At 53.7% G+C, this 18,161-nt stretch overlaps 6 protein-coding genes across 6 annotated transcripts; 2 read left to right on the top strand and 4 right to left on the bottom strand.

Annotated features, from left to right (window-relative positions):
* Positions 1-1,864: 1,864 nt before the first annotated feature.
* Positions 1,865-4,990, top strand: PUNSTDRAFT_141974 (dihydroxy-acid dehydratase; the record flags this gene model as incomplete). The annotated part of the gene is made up of 24 exons (XM_007381162.1): positions 1,865-1,887; positions 1,939-2,011; positions 2,062-2,086; positions 2,141-2,184; positions 2,236-2,263; positions 2,315-2,337; positions 2,395-2,474; positions 2,528-2,553; positions 2,610-2,622; positions 2,678-2,717; positions 2,771-2,779; positions 2,832-3,036; positions 3,089-3,169; positions 3,217-3,229; positions 3,281-3,360; positions 3,409-3,478; positions 3,534-3,606; positions 3,663-3,763; positions 3,811-3,931; positions 3,982-4,178; positions 4,236-4,338; positions 4,403-4,505; positions 4,561-4,769; positions 4,819-4,990. The coding sequence occupies 24 exons, from the start codon at positions 1,865-1,867 to the stop codon at positions 4,846-4,848; spliced, it is 1,770 nt and encodes a 589-aa protein (XP_007381224.1). The 3' UTR covers positions 4,849-4,990.
* A 111-nt stretch (positions 4,991-5,101) lies between these two features.
* On the bottom strand, positions 5,102-7,274 carry PUNSTDRAFT_124929 (cytochrome P450). Its single transcript, XM_007381161.1, has 10 exons — positions 7,111-7,274; positions 6,994-7,059; positions 6,347-6,936; positions 6,157-6,288; positions 5,916-6,105; positions 5,780-5,861; positions 5,615-5,730; positions 5,546-5,557; positions 5,351-5,486; positions 5,102-5,301 (listed from the first exon to the last, which is right to left on the bottom strand). Exons 1-10 carry the CDS (start codon positions 7,232-7,234, stop codon positions 5,235-5,237), a joined length of 1,515 nt encoding a protein of 504 aa, XP_007381223.1. The 5' UTR covers positions 7,235-7,274; the 3' UTR covers positions 5,102-5,234.
* Positions 7,275-9,023: 1,749 nt separating this feature from the next.
* PUNSTDRAFT_98893 (cytochrome P450) lies at positions 9,024-10,906 on the bottom strand (the record flags this gene model as incomplete). Its single annotated transcript, XM_007381160.1, has 6 exons — positions 9,024-9,181; positions 9,234-9,482; positions 9,550-9,827; positions 9,885-10,016; positions 10,072-10,730; positions 10,786-10,906. The coding sequence occupies 6 exons, from the start codon at positions 10,904-10,906 to the stop codon at positions 9,115-9,117; spliced, it is 1,506 nt and encodes a 501-aa protein (XP_007381222.1). The 3' UTR covers positions 9,024-9,114.
* A 1,794-nt stretch (positions 10,907-12,700) lies between these two features.
* On the bottom strand, positions 12,701-13,092 carry PUNSTDRAFT_131852 (uncharacterized protein; the record flags this gene model as incomplete). The annotated part of the gene is made up of 2 exons (XM_007381159.1): positions 12,701-12,865; positions 12,934-13,092. 2 exons carry the CDS (start codon positions 13,090-13,092, stop codon positions 12,701-12,703), a joined length of 324 nt encoding a protein of 107 aa, XP_007381221.1.
* Positions 13,093-14,084: 992 nt separating this feature from the next.
* Positions 14,085-15,577, top strand: PUNSTDRAFT_61982 (RabGAP/TBC; the record flags this gene model as incomplete). Its single annotated transcript, XM_007381158.1, has 8 exons — positions 14,085-14,265; positions 14,324-14,394; positions 14,448-14,642; positions 14,698-14,812; positions 14,865-15,047; positions 15,102-15,236; positions 15,305-15,396; positions 15,446-15,577. The coding sequence occupies 8 exons, from the start codon at positions 14,085-14,087 to the stop codon at positions 15,575-15,577; spliced, it is 1,104 nt and encodes a 367-aa protein (XP_007381220.1).
* A 284-nt stretch (positions 15,578-15,861) lies between these two features.
* On the bottom strand, positions 15,862-18,007 carry PUNSTDRAFT_141970 (uncharacterized protein; the record flags this gene model as incomplete). Its single annotated transcript, XM_007381157.1, has 5 exons — positions 15,862-16,087; positions 16,157-17,659; positions 17,711-17,783; positions 17,833-17,894; positions 17,948-18,007. The coding sequence occupies 5 exons, from the start codon at positions 18,005-18,007 to the stop codon at positions 15,899-15,901; spliced, it is 1,887 nt and encodes a 628-aa protein (XP_007381219.1). The 3' UTR covers positions 15,862-15,898.
* Positions 18,008-18,161: the final 154 nt, after the last annotated feature.

Below are 18,161 nucleotides of genomic sequence, written 5' to 3'. Positions count from 1 at the left end.
TTCGAGGCTGCTTTCATGCAAGTAATGGGAGCCAAAGAGTCCAAGCAGGCTAGCAGCTCACGGATTGTCGAAGTTGACGAGAACGACACGGGTTTGGAGGAGTCGTTGGCGGGTGTCACCCTCGAAAATATCGTTAGTGACACTCAGGCAGCGCAGCTGGAAACGGACTTCAAACAGTAAGCTTACTGTACTTCCAGTACATCAAAACGCTGAACCATCTTATTGTCAGTGTATGGGATGAGTTGCAAACCTCAGACCTACCCCCTCCGAAAGAAGATCTCGCGAAGTGGGAGGCCGAGTTCAACCAGTTGATGTCTTCGGAACGAGACAACCTGAACTATAACGAAGATATGCTGAACGCATGGGATCAGGGTCTTGGAGATTATGACGACGGGCGTTACCCGGAGTCAAGTCTGAAGTATGACGATCAAGGCATACCTCTTCTAGGGCCGTACGAGTTCGGTGCGTGAAGCTTAACCTGTCGGCGACGACCGTGCGTGCTGACGTGCCTGTGGTGCAGCCCCCGACAACAAATACCTCGATATTTCTATTCCTTCCGGTTCTTTACTAGCTGACGCCAAAGATTTGCTCGCCAGGGGCGGCTCTCTCAGCGAAGCGGCCCTGCTTCTAGAAGCTGCCATACAAAAGGGCGAGCTAGGTCAGGGAGGATTCGAGACGTGGATTCTGTTGGGAGAAACTAGAGCAATGGACGAACGCGAGGATGCGGCTATGCGTGCCCTCACGGAAGGCGTAAAGAAAGCCGAAGAAGCAGGAAATGCGGGTCAGGGCATGATGGTCAGTCCGCCCCACCCGTCAGCATCACTTTCCTCATCGTTTCGTTCCAGTCGCTCGCCATTTCGTACACGAACGAGGGATATGATCGCGCATCGAACGCGATGCTCCTTCAATGGTTCCGTACGCGGTTCCCGGAGTATCCAATACCACACGAGACCTTGGAATCGTTGAAAGGCTCAGCCTGGTCTTCACGCGAACGCATTAGTGACCTTTTCCTCGGACTTGCACGGACGCAACATGCTCAAGGAATCGTCGATCCGGACGTTCAAATCGGTCTCGGAGTGCTGTTCTACAATCAGACGGACTACGAACACGCCAAGGATTGCTTCGAAAGTGCCCTCACGCAACGTCCAGCAGACTATCTGCTGTGGAACCGATATGGATCATGCCTGAGCAACGGGAACAAGCCGGAGGAAGCACTTGGAGCGTATAGGGAAGCGTTGCAACTGCGACCGACGTACACCCGCGCAGTTTACAATGTTGCTGTTGCTTGCAAGTCCTTGCATACGTGATGTATAAACGTCGCACTGAACGCTGTTTTCAGGCATCAACATTGGTGCTTATCAGGAAGCCGCGGAACATCTGCTTAGTGCTTTGGCTTCACAGGATGTGGCTGGTGGTGAGAAGAGCGAGCAATTGTGGCTCACTCTCGTACGCGCTTTCATGGAGATGGTAAGCAGGCAGCCTATGAGCGTTGTGCCATTTGACTGAACAACGTGGCGCCCCAGAAACGACCTGATCTTGTGGAGAAGGCTCGTGCACATGCGCCTGTGGAGGAGTTCCGTGTGGAAGGTCTCGACTTCTAGGCCGACTTGGAGTTGACTAGACGCCTCTGTATGACTATTTGCTACTGCCGTTCGAATGCCGCATGCGTTTGCTTTCCCTTGGTCCATCGCAAAGAACCTGCGGCATGAGCGGCACGGCGTTCCGGAGGTCCTCATGCATCACGTGTGCACCCAAATACAGCGTTGTGGTGGTCATGGGTGACCCGCGGGTTCAGCATCCAGATCACCCAATAGATGGGGTGGAGGTGTGTGAGGGCAGGCGTCGCATCTTTCACTTAGCTATCATGGCCTCCTCAGATGTACAGATGTGAGTCTACGACATTGTTCAGTACGATTCAACTAATAATCTCCGTCCAAGCCATCCTGTTTCAAGAGTCAACAATGGCGACGTCAAGCTTAACAAGATTTCCTGTCAATTGACGCAGAATAAGGTATGCACTGTGTCGACATACATTGGTAGCTTCTGCTCATTATGTTATAGATGCGCGGAGGGGCGCAAGCAATGCGTAAGCATTTCTTGGATACAAACGAACATTGACGTGAGGTACGATGGTGCACAGTGTACGCCGTTGGGCTACAAGAGGAAGACATGAACAAGGCTCAGGTGCTTCGCCATGCTTTCGTCCGAAACCGAATCTAATCCGGGCCCTGTTAGATCGGGATATCCCCCATTTGGTGGGAGGGTAGGTGATATTTCATCTCCTCTATTGCTACTATATCGATTGGCCCATCAGGAAATCCTTGCAACGCGCATCTTGTACGTTGGACGCGACCTGAGGAGTCGATACCGCTCACTCATATCGTACTATCTTAGCTTGACCTAGCCAAGAAAGTGAAGGAAGGCTGCGAACAGGAAGATCTCGTGGGATTCATATTCAATACCATTGGGGTTAGGTATGACTCCTCCTCATTTTTAATTGTAGCATTCTTCCACATTTGACATGCAGCGATGCTATAACAATGGGAACAGACGGTACACAATATATTGATCAGTCCAGAACAATGATTAATGTCATCTCGTATATGCAGGGATGCGCTATTCGTTGGGTTCTTTGCTTTTATGTGTGCGGGCGCCTGTTCAGCAACATCATTTTCAGGCTTCCAAGCCGCGACATCATAGCCGACTCCATTGAAGCGGTACGATACACTACTGTTTTGTGAACTGAGATCTTTGAACTGACTGATAATAGGTCGTCATGGTCGGTGGACGGCATTGGGCACATCGTGCGTAGCTAACTTCGTGACCCTCAGGCCCAACATTACGATGGGAATATTGCTGTTCCCGGATGCGACAAAAACATGCCTGGCTGTGTCATCGCTGCTGCAAGGCACAATCGTCCTACAATCATAGTGTACGGAGGGACGATCCAACCGGGTGTCCGCCAGGTAGACTGCCCTCATCTGGGATACAAAGCGGGAGACACTGTCAATATTTCCGACGCCTTCGAGTCCTTCGGTTCGTTCAGTCGAGTATCCTTCCAATCAGTGCTATTGACCTCTTTCTGCAGGTGCCTTCGCAGTAGGGAAGATCAGTGATGCTGAGCGCCAGGATGTTGTTAGACACGCCTGCCCAGGTCCCGGAAGTTGCGGTAAGTGCCACAGCCGTGTGATTCAATGATACTCACACCATCACCAGGTGGAATGTATACGTACGCAGCTCCATGGTGACGGAATCCATTGAGCTTGATATATCGTTGCAGAGCCAACACCATGAGCTCTGCTTTGGAAGTGCTTGGATTGTCTCTTCCGTACTCGTCGGGAATCCCTGCAACCTATCCAGGTACGTCCAAACTCATTCCACGTGTGCCAGCGAATGATATCGCATCAGCAAAGATCCAGGAATGCTACAGAGCAGCGAAATATCTGAAAAAACTGCTCGAATTGGATTTGAAACCCAAGTGAGTCTCTTCTCCGTACGCGTGTCATCCGCTCAGCGTTATTGCCACATCGCAGGGATATCCTTACTCGGAACAGTTTCCTCAATGCCATCGCGATCGTGAATGTGATCGGTGGATCTACCAACGCGGTACGTTCCGATCTATCCTATCGCCACCATCTGACGTCGATGTTGTGCATGTTTAGGTCTTGCACTTTCTTGCTATGGCCAGAGCGGCGGACATTCACCTGACAATTGACGACTTCCAGGACGTAGCAGACCGTACACCGTACCTTGCGGACCTGAAGTGAGGTTTTCTGAGTAACCTCCGAAGCCTGATCTGATGCCAGGTAGACCCTCTGGCAAGTATTACATGGAGGATTTGCACAAAGTTGGCGGTATTCCTGCCTTGCTCAAATATTTGTTAAACCACACCAACTTGATCGATGGCTCACAACTGACTGTTACCGGCAAGGTACGAGATGAGATAAAGTTGTACTGGTCCGTTCGCTGACGTTACTACAGACACTTGCTGAGAACCTGGCAGATGTCGAAGAGCTGCGTTTTGATAATCAGGACGTAGTTAGGAGGCTCGAAGACCCTATCAAGCGTACCGGACATATCACCATCCTTCGCGGGAACCTGGCTCCTGACTCAGCGGTGGCGAAGATCACCGGAAAGGAGGGTACGAAGTTCGAAGGCGTCGCGATGTGCTTCGATACGTGAGTCCTCGCAACCAGCTTGCCAAGGAACAACTAGAAGTAAAAAAACGCCCTCAGCCTGGAACCCTTTTATACTGCACTTGAAGCAGGGAAAATCAAACCGGGTACGGTTCTGATATTCCGCTACCAAGGCCCGAAAGGGGCTCCAGGGATGCCAGAAGTGCGTTGAGTTCAGCTGATTCACAATATATATAAATATATATGTCTTGATCTCACTTTGCAAGATGCTTGGACCGACCGGAGCATTGATGGGCGCCGGATTGGGCAACACGACGGCTCTCATCACCGACGGCCGATTTTCCGGGGCATCTCGCGGATTCATCATCGGTATGGCGCATCATGGTCCAGCATACGGGAATCTAACCTCCTGCTTGGTCGTAAGGTCACGTAACCCCAGAAGCTCGTGTCGGAGGCCCAATTGCACTCGTACAGGATGGAGATAAAGTGGTCATCGACACGAACAGCAGGTCGATCAGCTGGCTTGTCGACGAGGCCGAGCAGCAGCGGCGCCTGCAAGAATGGCAAGCATCGGACAAAGGCGAACTGAAAGAGAAAAGGGGAATACTCTTCAGATACGCACGGGATGTCGCGGTAAGAGCTCATCACCGAGGACCAAGGGCTTTGACTCATCGTGATGTAGCCTGCCAACGTTGGAGCATACTGCGATTGAGGCGTGCAAGTTGTCAATGTGGTCGTAGCACGTTGGGTCGTGATCATATTAAGGGTGGCTAGGCACGACTCCGTGAAACGGGTTCTGTGTCAGCAATGTTTCGCAGCATGATTGGACGCCGAATGGCATCAGCAGAAGGCGGTCAACGCCCACGGCGTCCTTGCAATGACCATTTTCCGTGCTCCATTTTCCGTGCTCAGCAAGGATATTAGCTTGGTGATAGCAGCTTCGCGCGCTACCGTCCCGGTGAGCAGTAGCCGGCATGAGCGAATGTGATTGCATCTATCTATCGATACACGATGGGCTTGTTCAATACATGAAGGTGCGAGACTGTCCGGATCGTCCACAGCAATCCACATATCAATATGCAAGAAACTGAACTTATATTAGTCGAACAGTCTCCTCGCAGCCACTGAACGCAGCGTAATTCGACACTTGATTGGTTCTGGGTGACTACGACAATTTTAAGCCGGTGAAATCGCACGAGAGGGTGATGACCTACCTGACAACGCCGGAAGAATGCCGTGGTTCTGGGGTGATATCTTGCCCTGAATATTCGTCCAAGCCAGGTCTGATGATCAGCGCGGCGAGAATATGGGTAATGTTGACGAAAAGGGAAGCTTCTGCAAAGTACAAGCCTGTAAGACCATTGAGTATAGAGTATGAGGGCACCAAGGGGAGAGCAATGAATAATTACCGGGACAAGCACCTGGAACGGATAAATGAGATGATCAGAACGCGCCGGTCAAGCACTGCGCAAACTCACGCCGCCCGAAGCCGAAGGCAAACTTGCGACTGTCCAATTGGGGATTTGGTCCGAGGAACCTCTCCGGATTGAAAGTGTAAGGATCTGGGTAGGTTGCCTCATCATGGAGCAGCGCCCTGAACGGCATCAGTATAAGCCGGTGCTACTTGAGACGTTAGCAATCACCAAATGTTCGCGATGACCACTGAGTTCCTTGGTATATGTAACCCATTGTACACGTCGTCCTCCGTACATCTATGCGCTATGCCTTTCATGGACGAGACATGATCAACCTGCGACGTTTCATCACGATGGCACTCACCCATGTTGGCGACGGGATAACATCTCAAAATCTCCTTGATGGTCGCAACAACGTACGGCAGAGCATCGCGGTCGTCAAGGGTCGGGAGTCGCTCGTGGCCGCAGACCGCATCGATTTCGGCCTGACACCGAGATTGAATGTCGGGATACCTTGCCATAACCAGGAAGAAAGATCCCATAGCCGCTCCTGTCTGCGCAACAATATCACTACGCAGAAAATCAATGTTGACGACGGGACAAACCGTGTCAGACCCCCCTGCGTACAGGCCATTGGCCACCCACTTGACAATGTCCTCCTCTTCAGCTGTCAACCTTCGTCCATCCTCTCGAAGCAAGCATCGCGAGGTGAATGATGGGGTACATGTCCCTTTTGCCTGCACCGCATCATCGTCAATTGATACTCTTCCCCATGTGCGCAGGCGAGGAACAAACTATTTGCTCCTTCGTCCACGCGAACGGAATGTCACGAAACCGGTCAAAGGTCGCTCGGAAACTTGCCCCGATACGCTTCCAAGAGGTGCCCGGTAACCATTCGGGGAAGAATTGCAAGATCGGAAACGAGTCCACCATCCATCGGCCAGGTTTCACAGCCTCCTCCACGGAAAGTGATGCATCACGCACTAATTGCAGCATTGCATCATTTCCGTCTTGGACGGAGTAGCCGTAGGCAAGGTACAAGATTACGCTCGCGGCGTTCCTCCGGATATGCTCGTCGTAGGCGTCGGGGGATTCTAAAAGCCGACGAACGAGAGCACGAGCTTCCGATGCTTGCACGTCGCGGTAGCCTACAATGGCACGCGGGTTGAGATTCGTGGCGAGCAGCCTTCGATAAACCTTGAAACGAGGATGCTTGTCGGATATGGAGAACACGGCGTGTTTGCGGTTGCATATGTTGCCGTTAAAGGGTGCTTCTGGTCGCGCGGAGTAGATCTCAGCTCGTGCATCAAGAAGATCGTATGCAGATTTCGCAGTGTTGAGGATAACGAGCTGTCGGGTGAAGAGACGAAGGTATAGTATTGGGCCTAGCAAGAGTCTACCATGAGCAAGGGGTAACATATTTTGCTATTGCATTCAATCACCGTAGACTTTCGACCACTCAGCCCATGTAAGCCATGGATGACTCTCGGGTAGTTGGTGCAGATTTCCTGAGGATCATGAATACTTGGAAAATCGCACGATCGCTAGCTATAACGAACCAAGTACAGGTTTGCGAGGCGGTCCTGGAGGATAAGGCTCTCGGTGTGACGACGTTTTATAACACCAAGCGAACAAAGGTAAGAGAGCAGCGACAGCTTCCAGGAGCTCCAGCGCAGATAACATCTTCAGGCGAGGCGACACAACTGCAACCAAGCCTGACGCTAAATATGCGGTTGGCTTCGCCGGTCCCTGAGGGCTGAGCACTTTTACTATTGCCGGAGGGCTTCTGTCAACCATCCGAGTAGCAGAGAAGAACACCGTTTCAGAGGCCGATTCACGTGGTTCATATCACCAAGCACGCAGGTACGAAAATGGGCGCCTTGAGAACCCAGATTGTGTCGCGATGGAGGCAAAAGCCAGGGGGCACACGCGGGCGGTCGGACTTCGCGATTCGGGGCATTCGGGACACAGGAGAAATAAGCAGATAAAGCCGAGACCAAAGCGGTGATAGAAGCCGGTGGATGGTGAGATCGTTTCGCGACTCTCCAGGCAATGAGTCGGAATCTGTTCATCCATGAGCACCGACCACCTGCCGACCACTTTAGGAGTCAAAACCCGAGGCGCCGTTGACCGTTACCCACCAGGCTAACGGTGATATGATCCTCAACCAGAGCGTATTTAGCTCCGGTTCGGGGAGGTACCAGCACGGCCGCATCGGCAACCTGGACAAGCGGTCACAGAGGAGCCACCATGATCCTCCATGCAATTGAAGATTTGGAGTACCGGTGCCTGATGCAGTGTCCCTAGGCCGATGATGTCGCTTGGAGTATAGCCTTTACCGCTCGTATGCAAACGGCACCCGTCCTCCTCCGCAAGCCGTCCCAGATGATGGTCAATTTGAAGGAAAATCTTCTTCTGGAGATTGTAAGCTCAATTTGCCCGTCGGTGTTCGCTGAGGCCAGAGGATGTATGGAGGTAAGCAGTTGCAACGTCGGCACCTGGGGTTTCCCACGCGCCGTTCTTGACAACCAACCGAACGCACAGGTCACCGACTACCTCAATGAAGCTACAACAGGTCGCCCTGGGCGATATCGTCAGAGCTCTGATCTCGTTGCATGATGCCTGCAAGCCCTGCCGTAGAACGAGCGCTGAGTGCACCCAAGACGACCTGATTGAGAGGCTTCCGACCCCTTCAAAGGGCAAATCGACATCCGTACACCTATGCAGAGGGCGTCAATTGCGATACCCATGATGCCACAATTGTACCACCTGATGTGCTCGCTACCCTGATCTTTTTTACTCTCAGATATCTTATGGAAAATGCAGGTCCGGAGGCCATCGCGAGACGCATCCGGCCTTCCTGGATGGTCTCGCAGCACGAACGCCATTCACGATTCGGATCAGGAATTCTCCAGCTGCTCCAACCTGTCCCCGTATCCCGACGATCCAGCGTCGTCCATCATACCGCCATCTCAGAAGTCTCCCTCTGCTCAATGTTTGATTCGCCGCACTTATGCGGTTATCTCACGGGCATAATGCGCTTTGCAATCTCTCCTCGGAACATGCAGAATTCTACTATCAAACTCTCGTTACCATCTCACTACCCGATAACGATCACGCCCGTGAGCTGCCCGCGAGTGCCATTCCTTCAATTGCTGGCAACCTGTCGCTATCCACTCCCGCGCAGTGTTGTCATTCGCGTATTCTGATGACCAGAGCAACGCAGATACTGCAGAATTCATCTACGCCACCTGCCTACGAATATACGTGTTACATGAATCCTATGGGAGTTTCGCCTCCTTACTTTGGTATGGCACTGGCGAAGGCCCGCCTCGAGGTCGGCCCGGTGACGCGGGAACCAAGAGGACAATCCCGAAAGCTCGCCACCATCGCTGATACACTCTCAAGGTCCAGAAATATACCAACTCAAATGGCGATAACTTGCCCTACGTCGATTTTCGAGCGCACAGCGGGGTGACTTCCGATGGGTGATCTGTGTTATCAGGCTGCATGCATATTACATCATGTACCGCAACCTTCAGGATCGTGCTTGCGCCGGATCGCTAGTCCGACAGCCACTTTGCTGCGCCAGGCCTCGGCACGAATTGACACTTGAACGGTTCTGGACGACTACAGTCCGGTCTCAGTCGACGAACGACACGATCACGAGAGCTTCTCTCACCTGACGAGATTCGCCGTGTAGGCATACTTGAGATATTCTCCTTCGGACGTCGGCTTGATAACAAAACTGGCCAACATGTACGTGATGTTCAGGAATACCGATGCTTCGGCGAAATGCATTCCAGGGCACGAACGCCGACCGAATCCGAACGCAAACTTCTTACTGTCTGGCTGAGCATTGTCGCCGAGGAAACGGTCGGGGTTGAATGTTTCCGGATCGGGATACATCGTTTCGTCTCGCATAATCGCCCTGTGTGAACGAGCATTCAGTGATGAATGACGCCGTTGCGTATTTAGAGGACATAGTTGAGGCTCACCAGATATTGGCAAACACGACCGAGCCCTTGGGGATCGAATATTTCTTGTATATGTCATCTTCGAGGGCCATATGCGGTAGACCAATAGGAGCAGGTGGCTTCCATCTGTACAGTTCTTTGATCACAGCTTGCACATACGGCATGTCATCTTTATCGGCCAGCGTTGGCAATCGTTCTCCACATCCGCCGATGGCAGCATCAATCTCGGCTTGCGCGTGAGCTTGGATAGAAGGATTCAGGAGCATGGCGAGAACAAATGTTCCGATGGGCGCGACGGTCTAAACGTACGGCAGCGTATAGTAGAACAAGCTAGATCCACGAGATGAAGAGCTTACCGTATCAGCGGCACCTGCGAAGAGCGCGTCAGCGGCCCACCGGACGGTGTTTTCCTCCTCCTCATCCATTTCATGACCGTCCTCGGGTAAGAGGCAACTCGATACGAAGCAAGGGTTGTACGTCCCCTTGGCCTATCAGTGTCGATCTTCATCTTAGCGCAAATGGAGAATCAAAGACCTGACTCACGATTTCGTCCTTGCACCTCTGAAACGGCACGAGCGAGAACTGGACCATCTTGTGCCTCCATTCCTTTGCCACCTTTTTCCATTCTGCCCCAGGTACCCAGTCCGGTACGTATCGTAAAGCAGGGATCACGTCGACCATCCACCTTCCGGTTTGACCTGCCTGGCTCGCGATATTGCCAGCCTCTTCTATTACGTCCATCATCGGGTCTTCTCCTTCTTCCTGTAGTGGATATCCGTAGGCGAGGAGGAGAGCAATGGCGGCTGCGTCTCGGCGAACGTGTCGAAGCCATTCGTCGGGAGAGACGGCGATCCGTCGCATCAACACGAGAGCCTCCTTTTGCGGGAGTTCCCTATACTTGACGACGGTACGAGAGTTCAGGGTGGCAGTGAGGAGTTTGCGGTAGGGCTTGAACCTAGGGTGTGTGTCCGATATTGAGAACAGCTCCAGTTCGCGTCCTATCATTTCGCAGTAGAACACGGACGACGGCCGACCAGAGTATATTTCCGATCGATTGTCCAGAAGGTCAGAGACGGTCTGCGCGGAGGACAGAATGATAATGGTCCTCGAGAAGACGCGTAAACATATGACGGGCCCGAAAACCTTTGTCCATTCAGTCCAAGTTAACCAGGGGTGGGATTTGGGAACTTGGCGCAGGTTACCTAGAGACGACTGTCTTCAGCGGCAGAGTCGTCTGAGAGAGCAGATGGCACATACCGATCAACATATGCCGAGGAGGTCCAGGCGGGTACGGGAGCCGTTTGTAGGAACGGCGATACCACACAAGTACGGGCGCAAATGCCACGATGATACCCAGTATCTCCGAAGACGATATCATGGCGGGAAGAGTTGATCTAGGGTCCATAGATGACAGCGATAGCTATGGGGTTTGAGTATATGAGCACGATGCCCATATGGCATCCGCGCGCAGGACATAGAGTTCGCGGTTTGCATTGTGCTCAGCGAACTTCTCTCATAGCATTCGTTATTGCGTCGTGGGTGCGTACACACGGGGTTCGAGTGGGCTGCAGAGCCAATAATCGACCGCACAGTCTATGGATGAGAGCCGTCGAACTCGAAGCAGAGACAAGAGGCGTAAGGCCAGCCTACCCTCCCTCCAGAGCCGCGTTTCCCAGGCCTTCTGTCTCAATGAGATGACCTTATCGTTTTCTCGCATGTATACTCGAGAATTGTTTACGAAGTATGTGGATCCAAAGGATCGGTACCACTTTCTGGAAGTTTTTCGATAGAGTTGCTCTTCGCCATAAGTATCCGGTGCCTCAAGCTCAGCGGCCTCGATATGCTTGGCGTGTACCATGCGTTGGCCTTGACGCACACTGCATAATGTCAGAGAACGAGAGTCGCGCCGGACAAGGACGACAGGGAGGGGAAAACTAGGATGGCAAAAGGCAATGTACAGCATATTGCAGGACAACTTAGACGTATTGTATTCGCCATCACTTCACCGACATTCCGCCATACACCACGAACTTCAACTTCCCGCTTGCCCTAGTCCGACAGCCACTTTGCTGAGCTAGATTTTAGCACGAATTGACATTTGAATGGCTTGGGGCGACTGTATCGAAGTCTCAGCGCCGCGATTCGAAGCGGCATGATGTTGCGCTCACCTGATAACACCGGCTGCCTTATTCGAGCGAACATTCAATGGTCATTACTAGGCTTTCACGGAGGGCGTAATTGCGGATCACCAGATGTTCGCTAATACGATTGGTTTCTTGGGAATTGAATAAGCCTGATGTATGTCGTCGCTGGAGGTCATGTGTGGCAGGCCGATAGGTGATGCTGGCTTCCATCTGTATACCTCCTTCATCGCAGCCTGCCCATACGTCATACTATCCTTGTCGCTTAGCGTCGGAAGCGCTCTCCACATCCGCCAATAACAGCATCGATCCCAGCTTGAGCACGGGGTCGGATAGAAGGATGCAGGAGCATAGCGAGAATGAATGTACCCATAGCAGCGACAATCTTTATGCATACGAACAGAGCGCAGGATGAGTATATGCGAAACCAATGAGAGCAAATAGCTCACCGTATCGGCGGCGCCTGCGAAGAGCGCATCAGCGGCCCACCTTACGGTACTCTCTTCCTCGGCATCCAATTCGTGACCATCTTCAGATAGGAGGCAGCTTGATACGAAACACGGGATGTATGTGCCCTCAGCCTGGAAATGTCCAGCGTCAGCTGCTGGACCTTGCGGAGGAATGGACACTGGCTCACGATTCGACTCTTGTACCTTCGGAAAGGTACAAGAGAACACTCGTCCATCTTGCGCCTCCATTCTTTTCCCAACTTCTTCCATCCAGTACCGGGCACCCATTCCGGAACGTATCGTAGGGTCGGTATCATGTCCACCATCCAGCTTCCTGTCTCACCTGCCTCACCAGCGACCTCGAAAGGTTCCTTATGATACCGATCATCGGTTCTTCGCCTTCCTCTTGCAGGGATTATCCATAGGACATCCGTCGGGGGAGACCGTGAGTCGTCGCAACAATCCGAGGGCTTCCTTGTGCTGCAACTCCCTGTATGCCACGATGGCGCGAGGGTTCATGGTGAGTGTGAGGAGTTTCCGGTAAGGCTTGAACCTCGGATGGGGATCCGACACGTAGAACAGTTAAAGTTCGCGCCCCAGCATCTCAAAATAGAGAATGGATGTCCGTTGTCCAGAGTGTATCTCCGCGCGTTTATCCAAGAGGTCGAACACGGCTTGCGCGGACGATAGGATGATGATGTACTTCGATAGGAAGCGCAAGCGTATGATGGGTCCATAATCCTTAGCCTACTCGGTCCAGGTTAACCACGGCGACAATTTTGGGACCTGGCGTAAATTGCCTGATGATGGCGTACTACGAGACCCGTCATCTTGGAGAAGAAGATGAGAGTACCGATGAACATCTGTCTAGGAGGACCGGGTGGGTATGAAAGCCGGAGGCAGGAACGGTGGTACCGTATGAGCACGGGCGCGAACGCCGCGATAATGCCCAGCATCTCAAGGGGCGACAGCATGGTAGGAGGAGCTCAACTATGTTTCAGAGGTGGCAGCTCCAACAAGTTGTATTTATATATGAACACCCATATCCGTCCACAGGCCCAGTGTGACATAAATTTCGATGCCGGGCACATCGCGCTTAGCTAGCTGTTGTCGTGTCGCGTCCGTGTCTGCCCTGCGTCGTGGGCGAACGAGTGGCGGATGCAAATGCGATGAGAGGGCAAGGAATTGACGGCAGGGTGCGCAGAGTAACCATAGAGGACAATGGTCGGGTTTGGCCAAGGAAGAGAAGTCATGAGGCAGAGATGGAGGACGGCGGAAAGATCAAGATCAATTCTGCCTATTGAATCCACCGTCCACTCAGGATGGCCGCGCGACCGCCGCCCGCACGCCCGCATCTTGGGATGCGTCCCAGCAGCTACTTCGGCTCGTACGCAAAGGTCGACTGGGCAGAGGACGACGCCTGGGACAGCGCGTCCGACGAGGAGGACACCCGCTCGCTGCAGCGCCCGTTGGCAACGACCTCACCTGCGATCCCCGCTCCGTCCGGCCCTGCGGCGGCTGGCTCGGCACCCAAACCAATCAACCAGGGGAAGAAGAGCTCGGCCACTTCTCTGGCACTGAGCTACACCCACATCACCGCCCCGAGCCCGAGCTCATACCCGCGGAATGGGACTCCTGAAGGTGCCGTTCCGCCCGCGATCAAAGCCGGTTGGACCATCGTCCGCAAGTCTCCCGATCGTAAAAGCCACGACCACCCCGAACCTGGAGATGCCCACCCCCGCGAACCCCAACACGAACAAGACGTAGACGACATGGTCGTCGGGGAATTGGACCCCGAACCCGGCACGTCCTCCTCTGCTCACCACGCGCACACCAAACCACGACAAGATCACGACGCCATGACCGCCTCCATCCGTGCAGATGCGGACGCAATCGTCACTGGTACTTGCTCTCATTTTTGCGCATCATGTCAGAAGACCTACATGCCGCATGATATGTAGATCCTATGCGTCTCGTTACCTCGAAGTTTCGCACTGGAAGAGTAGACCGTGACGACGAGCCAGACAGACAGAGATCCAGGACGCGTTCACCCGACAGTCCAGCGAAAGTGGCGAGAGAACGGAGCATACGGTCTAGCAAGCGGCGCAAGTTCGTGGAGTGCATAACTGCCGACGATGTCGACATGGGTACGTCTGATCTCGTCTTGCCTCTCGGTTCCCTTCTAAATCCAGTTTTTTTATTCAGCGCAACTTCGCAAGCAGTCTTGGGGAGGGATACCCGAAGACCTTCGCCCCATAGCCTGGCCTCTCCTCCTAGTCAGTCTCTTTTCATATCATCCTAATCTACATGTTAACCTTCTCGTGTGCAGGGATACTTCTCCCTCCCATCCTCCAATCGTCTTGCCTCTCTCGCCCGTAAACGTTCCGAATATCAGTCACTCGTCTCCCTCACCTTTGCTCGCGGCCGTGACTCGCTCGACCAGCAAATATGGCATCAGATCGAAATTGACGTACCCAGGACGCGACCGGGTGTGCGTCTGTGGATGCGAGAGTCCGCTCAAAGAGTTAGCATACACTGCATATACGTTGACATGGTATCGACCTTGAATCTCATCACAGAGCCTCGAGAGGATATTGTACGTGTGGGCGATCCGTCATCCAGCCAGTGGTTACGTACAGGGTATCAACGATCTCGTTACTCCGTTTTTCCAAGTCTTCCTATCAGCTTACATCGGTGAGCACCATCGGAACCATATCGTTGATATACTCATCCTTGCTATCATCAGACTCGGACCCAGAAGACTTCGATCCGGCCCTCCTCCCGCCCCACGTCCTCGAAGCAATCGAAGCCGATTCATTCTGGTGTCTGTCGAGACTCTTGGACGGTATCCAAGATAACTACATCGCTGGCCAGCCAGGCATTCAGAGAAGCATGAAGCGCATGGCCGAACTGGTGGCGAGGATCGATCGTACGCTCATCTGTTTTTTAGTATCGCGGCAGAATATTTATTCTAGTGGTACAGCATTGCTATTCAATCATCTGCACTCGCAGAATGTAGAGTTCATGCAGTTTGCCTTCCGGTGGATGAATTGCCTCCTCATGCGTGAGATCAGCGTCAAGAACACGATTCGCATGTGGGACACATACCTGGTGAGGCGTGTGTTCTTATTGCTCTCACGGTTTGCTCACGAGCAACCCTTTCATGTGTTCGCGTCCCATAGTCAGAGGGTCCGGACGCGTTTTCTCAATTCCACCTCTACGTGTGCTGTGCTTTCCTCACGCACTGGAGCGAAAAGCTGCAGCGAATGGATTTCCAAGTACGCATCCTTTTCGGCTGAACAGGATTGTACTGATATGGGCATGCAGGGCATAATCATGTTCCTACAATCCTTGCCGACGCAGGATTGGACAGACCACGACATGGAACTCTTGCTCAGCAAGGCGTTCGAGCTCAGCTGGATCTGGCAGGACGCAGACAGCCATTTCGGCCGCAGGTGATACTCTGTATGACCTGAGGCTCGTGGAAAATATTACGCCTCTATCTCGCAGTCAATATAATAATGGAAGGAATACGGATCAGTCAGGCAGTCGTGGATGATGCTACGTTCTACAATCATGCGGGACCGAATGCAGCATGGGTGCTAGCGGAGGCTACGGTCTCTGTAACTGAATGTCGGGGGAGCGATTCGAGTGCACCGAACGACTAAAGCAGCAAATGTGCGGAATGATACAGCATGTTACTAGCAGAAAGTATGCGATGAGAGAGCTAAGGTGTGCCGCACGACCACTGACACGGGGCTGAAGGCTAGATCCTCGGGACTATTTCTCCGTACCGCCTTTGACGAAGGCGATTTCCCGGTCCATCGCCTCCTTGAGTTCCGCTGCCTGCTCTAACGTCTTCAAGCGAATCTTGAAGGACGCCGCACCCGATCCATTTGGTCCAACAAACGCTACCACCTTCTCCTTCTCCGCCAATGTAGGCTTCAGGCCGGAATGCAGCTTGAAGTTCTGTTGCGAGAGCAGGTACATGAGCACAGAGAACAACACCGAATATGGAAGATGTGAAAGGATACGTACGACGAGGACCTTGCCCGTACTGCTGTTCCGCATCAGCACCCGCCTCACCCCCGTCTCCTTGTGCTTCTTCAGCCTCAATATGCCGACGCCCATGTCCGTCCAGCTGGACTCTTCTTCCTGCTTCACAAACTTGTACAACTTGCTCTTAATCGCGTGCGTAGTCTCCTCGTCCTCCTCTCCCGCTCCTTCTCCATCGTGCGGGTTGTTCCCCAGCAGCTTCGCCGCGTTGCCCCTCGCCCCGGCGCCTGCGTCAGCACCCTCCGCCGATCCCTCCTTATCCTCGCTTTTGGGCGCCGCCGCGGGGTCAGGCGGCCGCGCAAAGTTGAACCCGCTATTGCCGAACGCGGACGACGCTGGCGGCTTGGGGTCCGCGTCCGGCGTCTTAGGCGGGCTTCCGAACGCGAATCCAACCGCGTTGCCCAGCGCGCCACCGATAGGCTTCGGCGGAGAGAAGCCACCGAAGGTCGTGCCAGCGCCGGCGCCGAACGTGAACGCGGGCTTGTTGTCGGGGGAGGAAGTCGCCGCCGCGCCGTCTTTCGTCACGCCAAAGGCGGGCGCCGGATCCGCGGGCTTGTTGCCAAAGGTGAAGGCGGACGGTGGCGCGCCCCCGCCGAAGGCGGTCGAGGTCGACGCGCCGTTCGAGCCGAAAAAGCTTGGCTTGGAGGCGGCGTCTGAGGATACGCCAAAGAAGGGCGGCGGCTTCGATGCTTCCTTACTGCCGAAGGTGAAAGGTGCTTCGGTCCGCCCGGATGTTCCGGCAAAGTGGAAGAGTGGTTTGGGAGGTGCATCTGATGAGGAGCCTTCGGTTGATGTGCTGGCGGGGAACGCAGATTTGGGAGGCGCCGCCGGGGCCGCGGGCGCGGGCGCATCGGAGGATTCGCCGCTCTTCGAGCTGGCGGAAGCGGAGAAGCCGGTGAAACTGGGCGGTGGCGCAGGCATCGCCGTGGATGTGCTGGGCGGCTGAACATCAGGAGTGGAAGTAGAGGCCGCAGGTGCTGGTGGCGTCGGGGCTGTTGAAGCTGGATGGCTATCCCCAGACTTCGGCCTCTCGTCGTACTCCTTTTGGGCGGTCACGCGGAATTGGCGGTATTGTTCGAGGAGGTTGCTGATGTCGGCGAACGGGTCCTTCTCTACCGCCTTAGATATGGCGGATAGAAGAGACACGTTGATACCGCGCAGAGATTTATATAGTTTGAGCGCGGCTTCTTCGTCTTTGCTTGTACTCGTGCTGGATGCGGGTGTGGCAGATGCAGAGGTGGACGTGGATGGGAAGGCAGATGCAGGGTTAGGTGGTGGAAGAGTAGGTGTAGGATCAGTCGGAGCAGACAGAAACGAAGCAAAGGTTTTGGTCGCTGTCGAGGCAGATGTAGAGACACTCGGGGCTGCAGCGTCTGTGCCATTCGTAGTAGCAGGAGGAGCCGGAACTTTGAAGGAGAAGGGAGTTGCGGCGGCGGCAGGCACCCCAAAGCCGGCAAAGCCACTAAACCGAGGAGCAGCAGGGGCCTTCTAAAGATGTCAACACATGTCTCTGATGCGTTATACGACAATGCGCACCTCTGACCCGCTGGTTGCCGCCGGATTAGTTGCAGCAGCCGGTTGCGCGAAGCGCTTAGGAAGGGCGCGTATCCTTCACAATCATCAGTATATGAAAGAGACCGTCCACAATGAGTACCGACTTTCGGGTGGCCAGGACGGTTTCGTCTGCCCTTTGTATGCCCGTGACGGGGGGAGCTACTTCCTGCGTGCGGGAGCGTTCACAAGCTGTAGACGTAAAGTAGCAATCACACGTACCTCCACATCATCTTCGTCAGCGTTGTCCTGCGTCAACTGCTTCTCGCTGGCACGCTTCATGTTCACCAAAGCAATACGGAGAGACTCAAGAGTGTCGTGAATACAACAACGGCATTCAAAGCCACACTAAATGAGGCGCTGGGCACCTTATTCACGTGGCGAGTCAATGGTTAAGTCGGGCGCGGCCCGGACTTCGTCGCAAACTCGAGTTAGC

The sequence above is a fragment of the Punctularia strigosozonata genome (assembly GCF_000264995.1).
Source record: "Punctularia strigosozonata HHB-11173 SS5 unplaced genomic scaffold PUNSTscaffold_3, whole genome shotgun sequence".
Lineage (NCBI taxonomy): Eukaryota > Fungi > Basidiomycota > Agaricomycetes > Corticiales > Punctulariaceae > Punctularia > Punctularia strigosozonata.
Note: the sequence above shows the minus strand (reverse complement) of the source record. Positions and strands in the feature narration are given on the sequence as shown.

Coding starts and splice junctions, on each gene's coding strand:
- PUNSTDRAFT_124929 (XM_007381161.1), bottom strand. CDS start 7,234: ATGTTATCTGCGCTGGAGCTCCTGGAAGCTGTCGCTGCTCTCTTACCT. Junction 7,060..7,110: donor GCCTCGCAAACCTGTACTTG/GTTCGTTATAGC, acceptor CATGATCCTCAG/GAAATCTGCACCAACTACCC. Junction 6,106..6,156: donor ACGCAGGGGGGTCTGACACG/GTTTGTCCCGTC, acceptor ATTGTTGCGCAG/ACAGGAGCGGCTATGGGATC.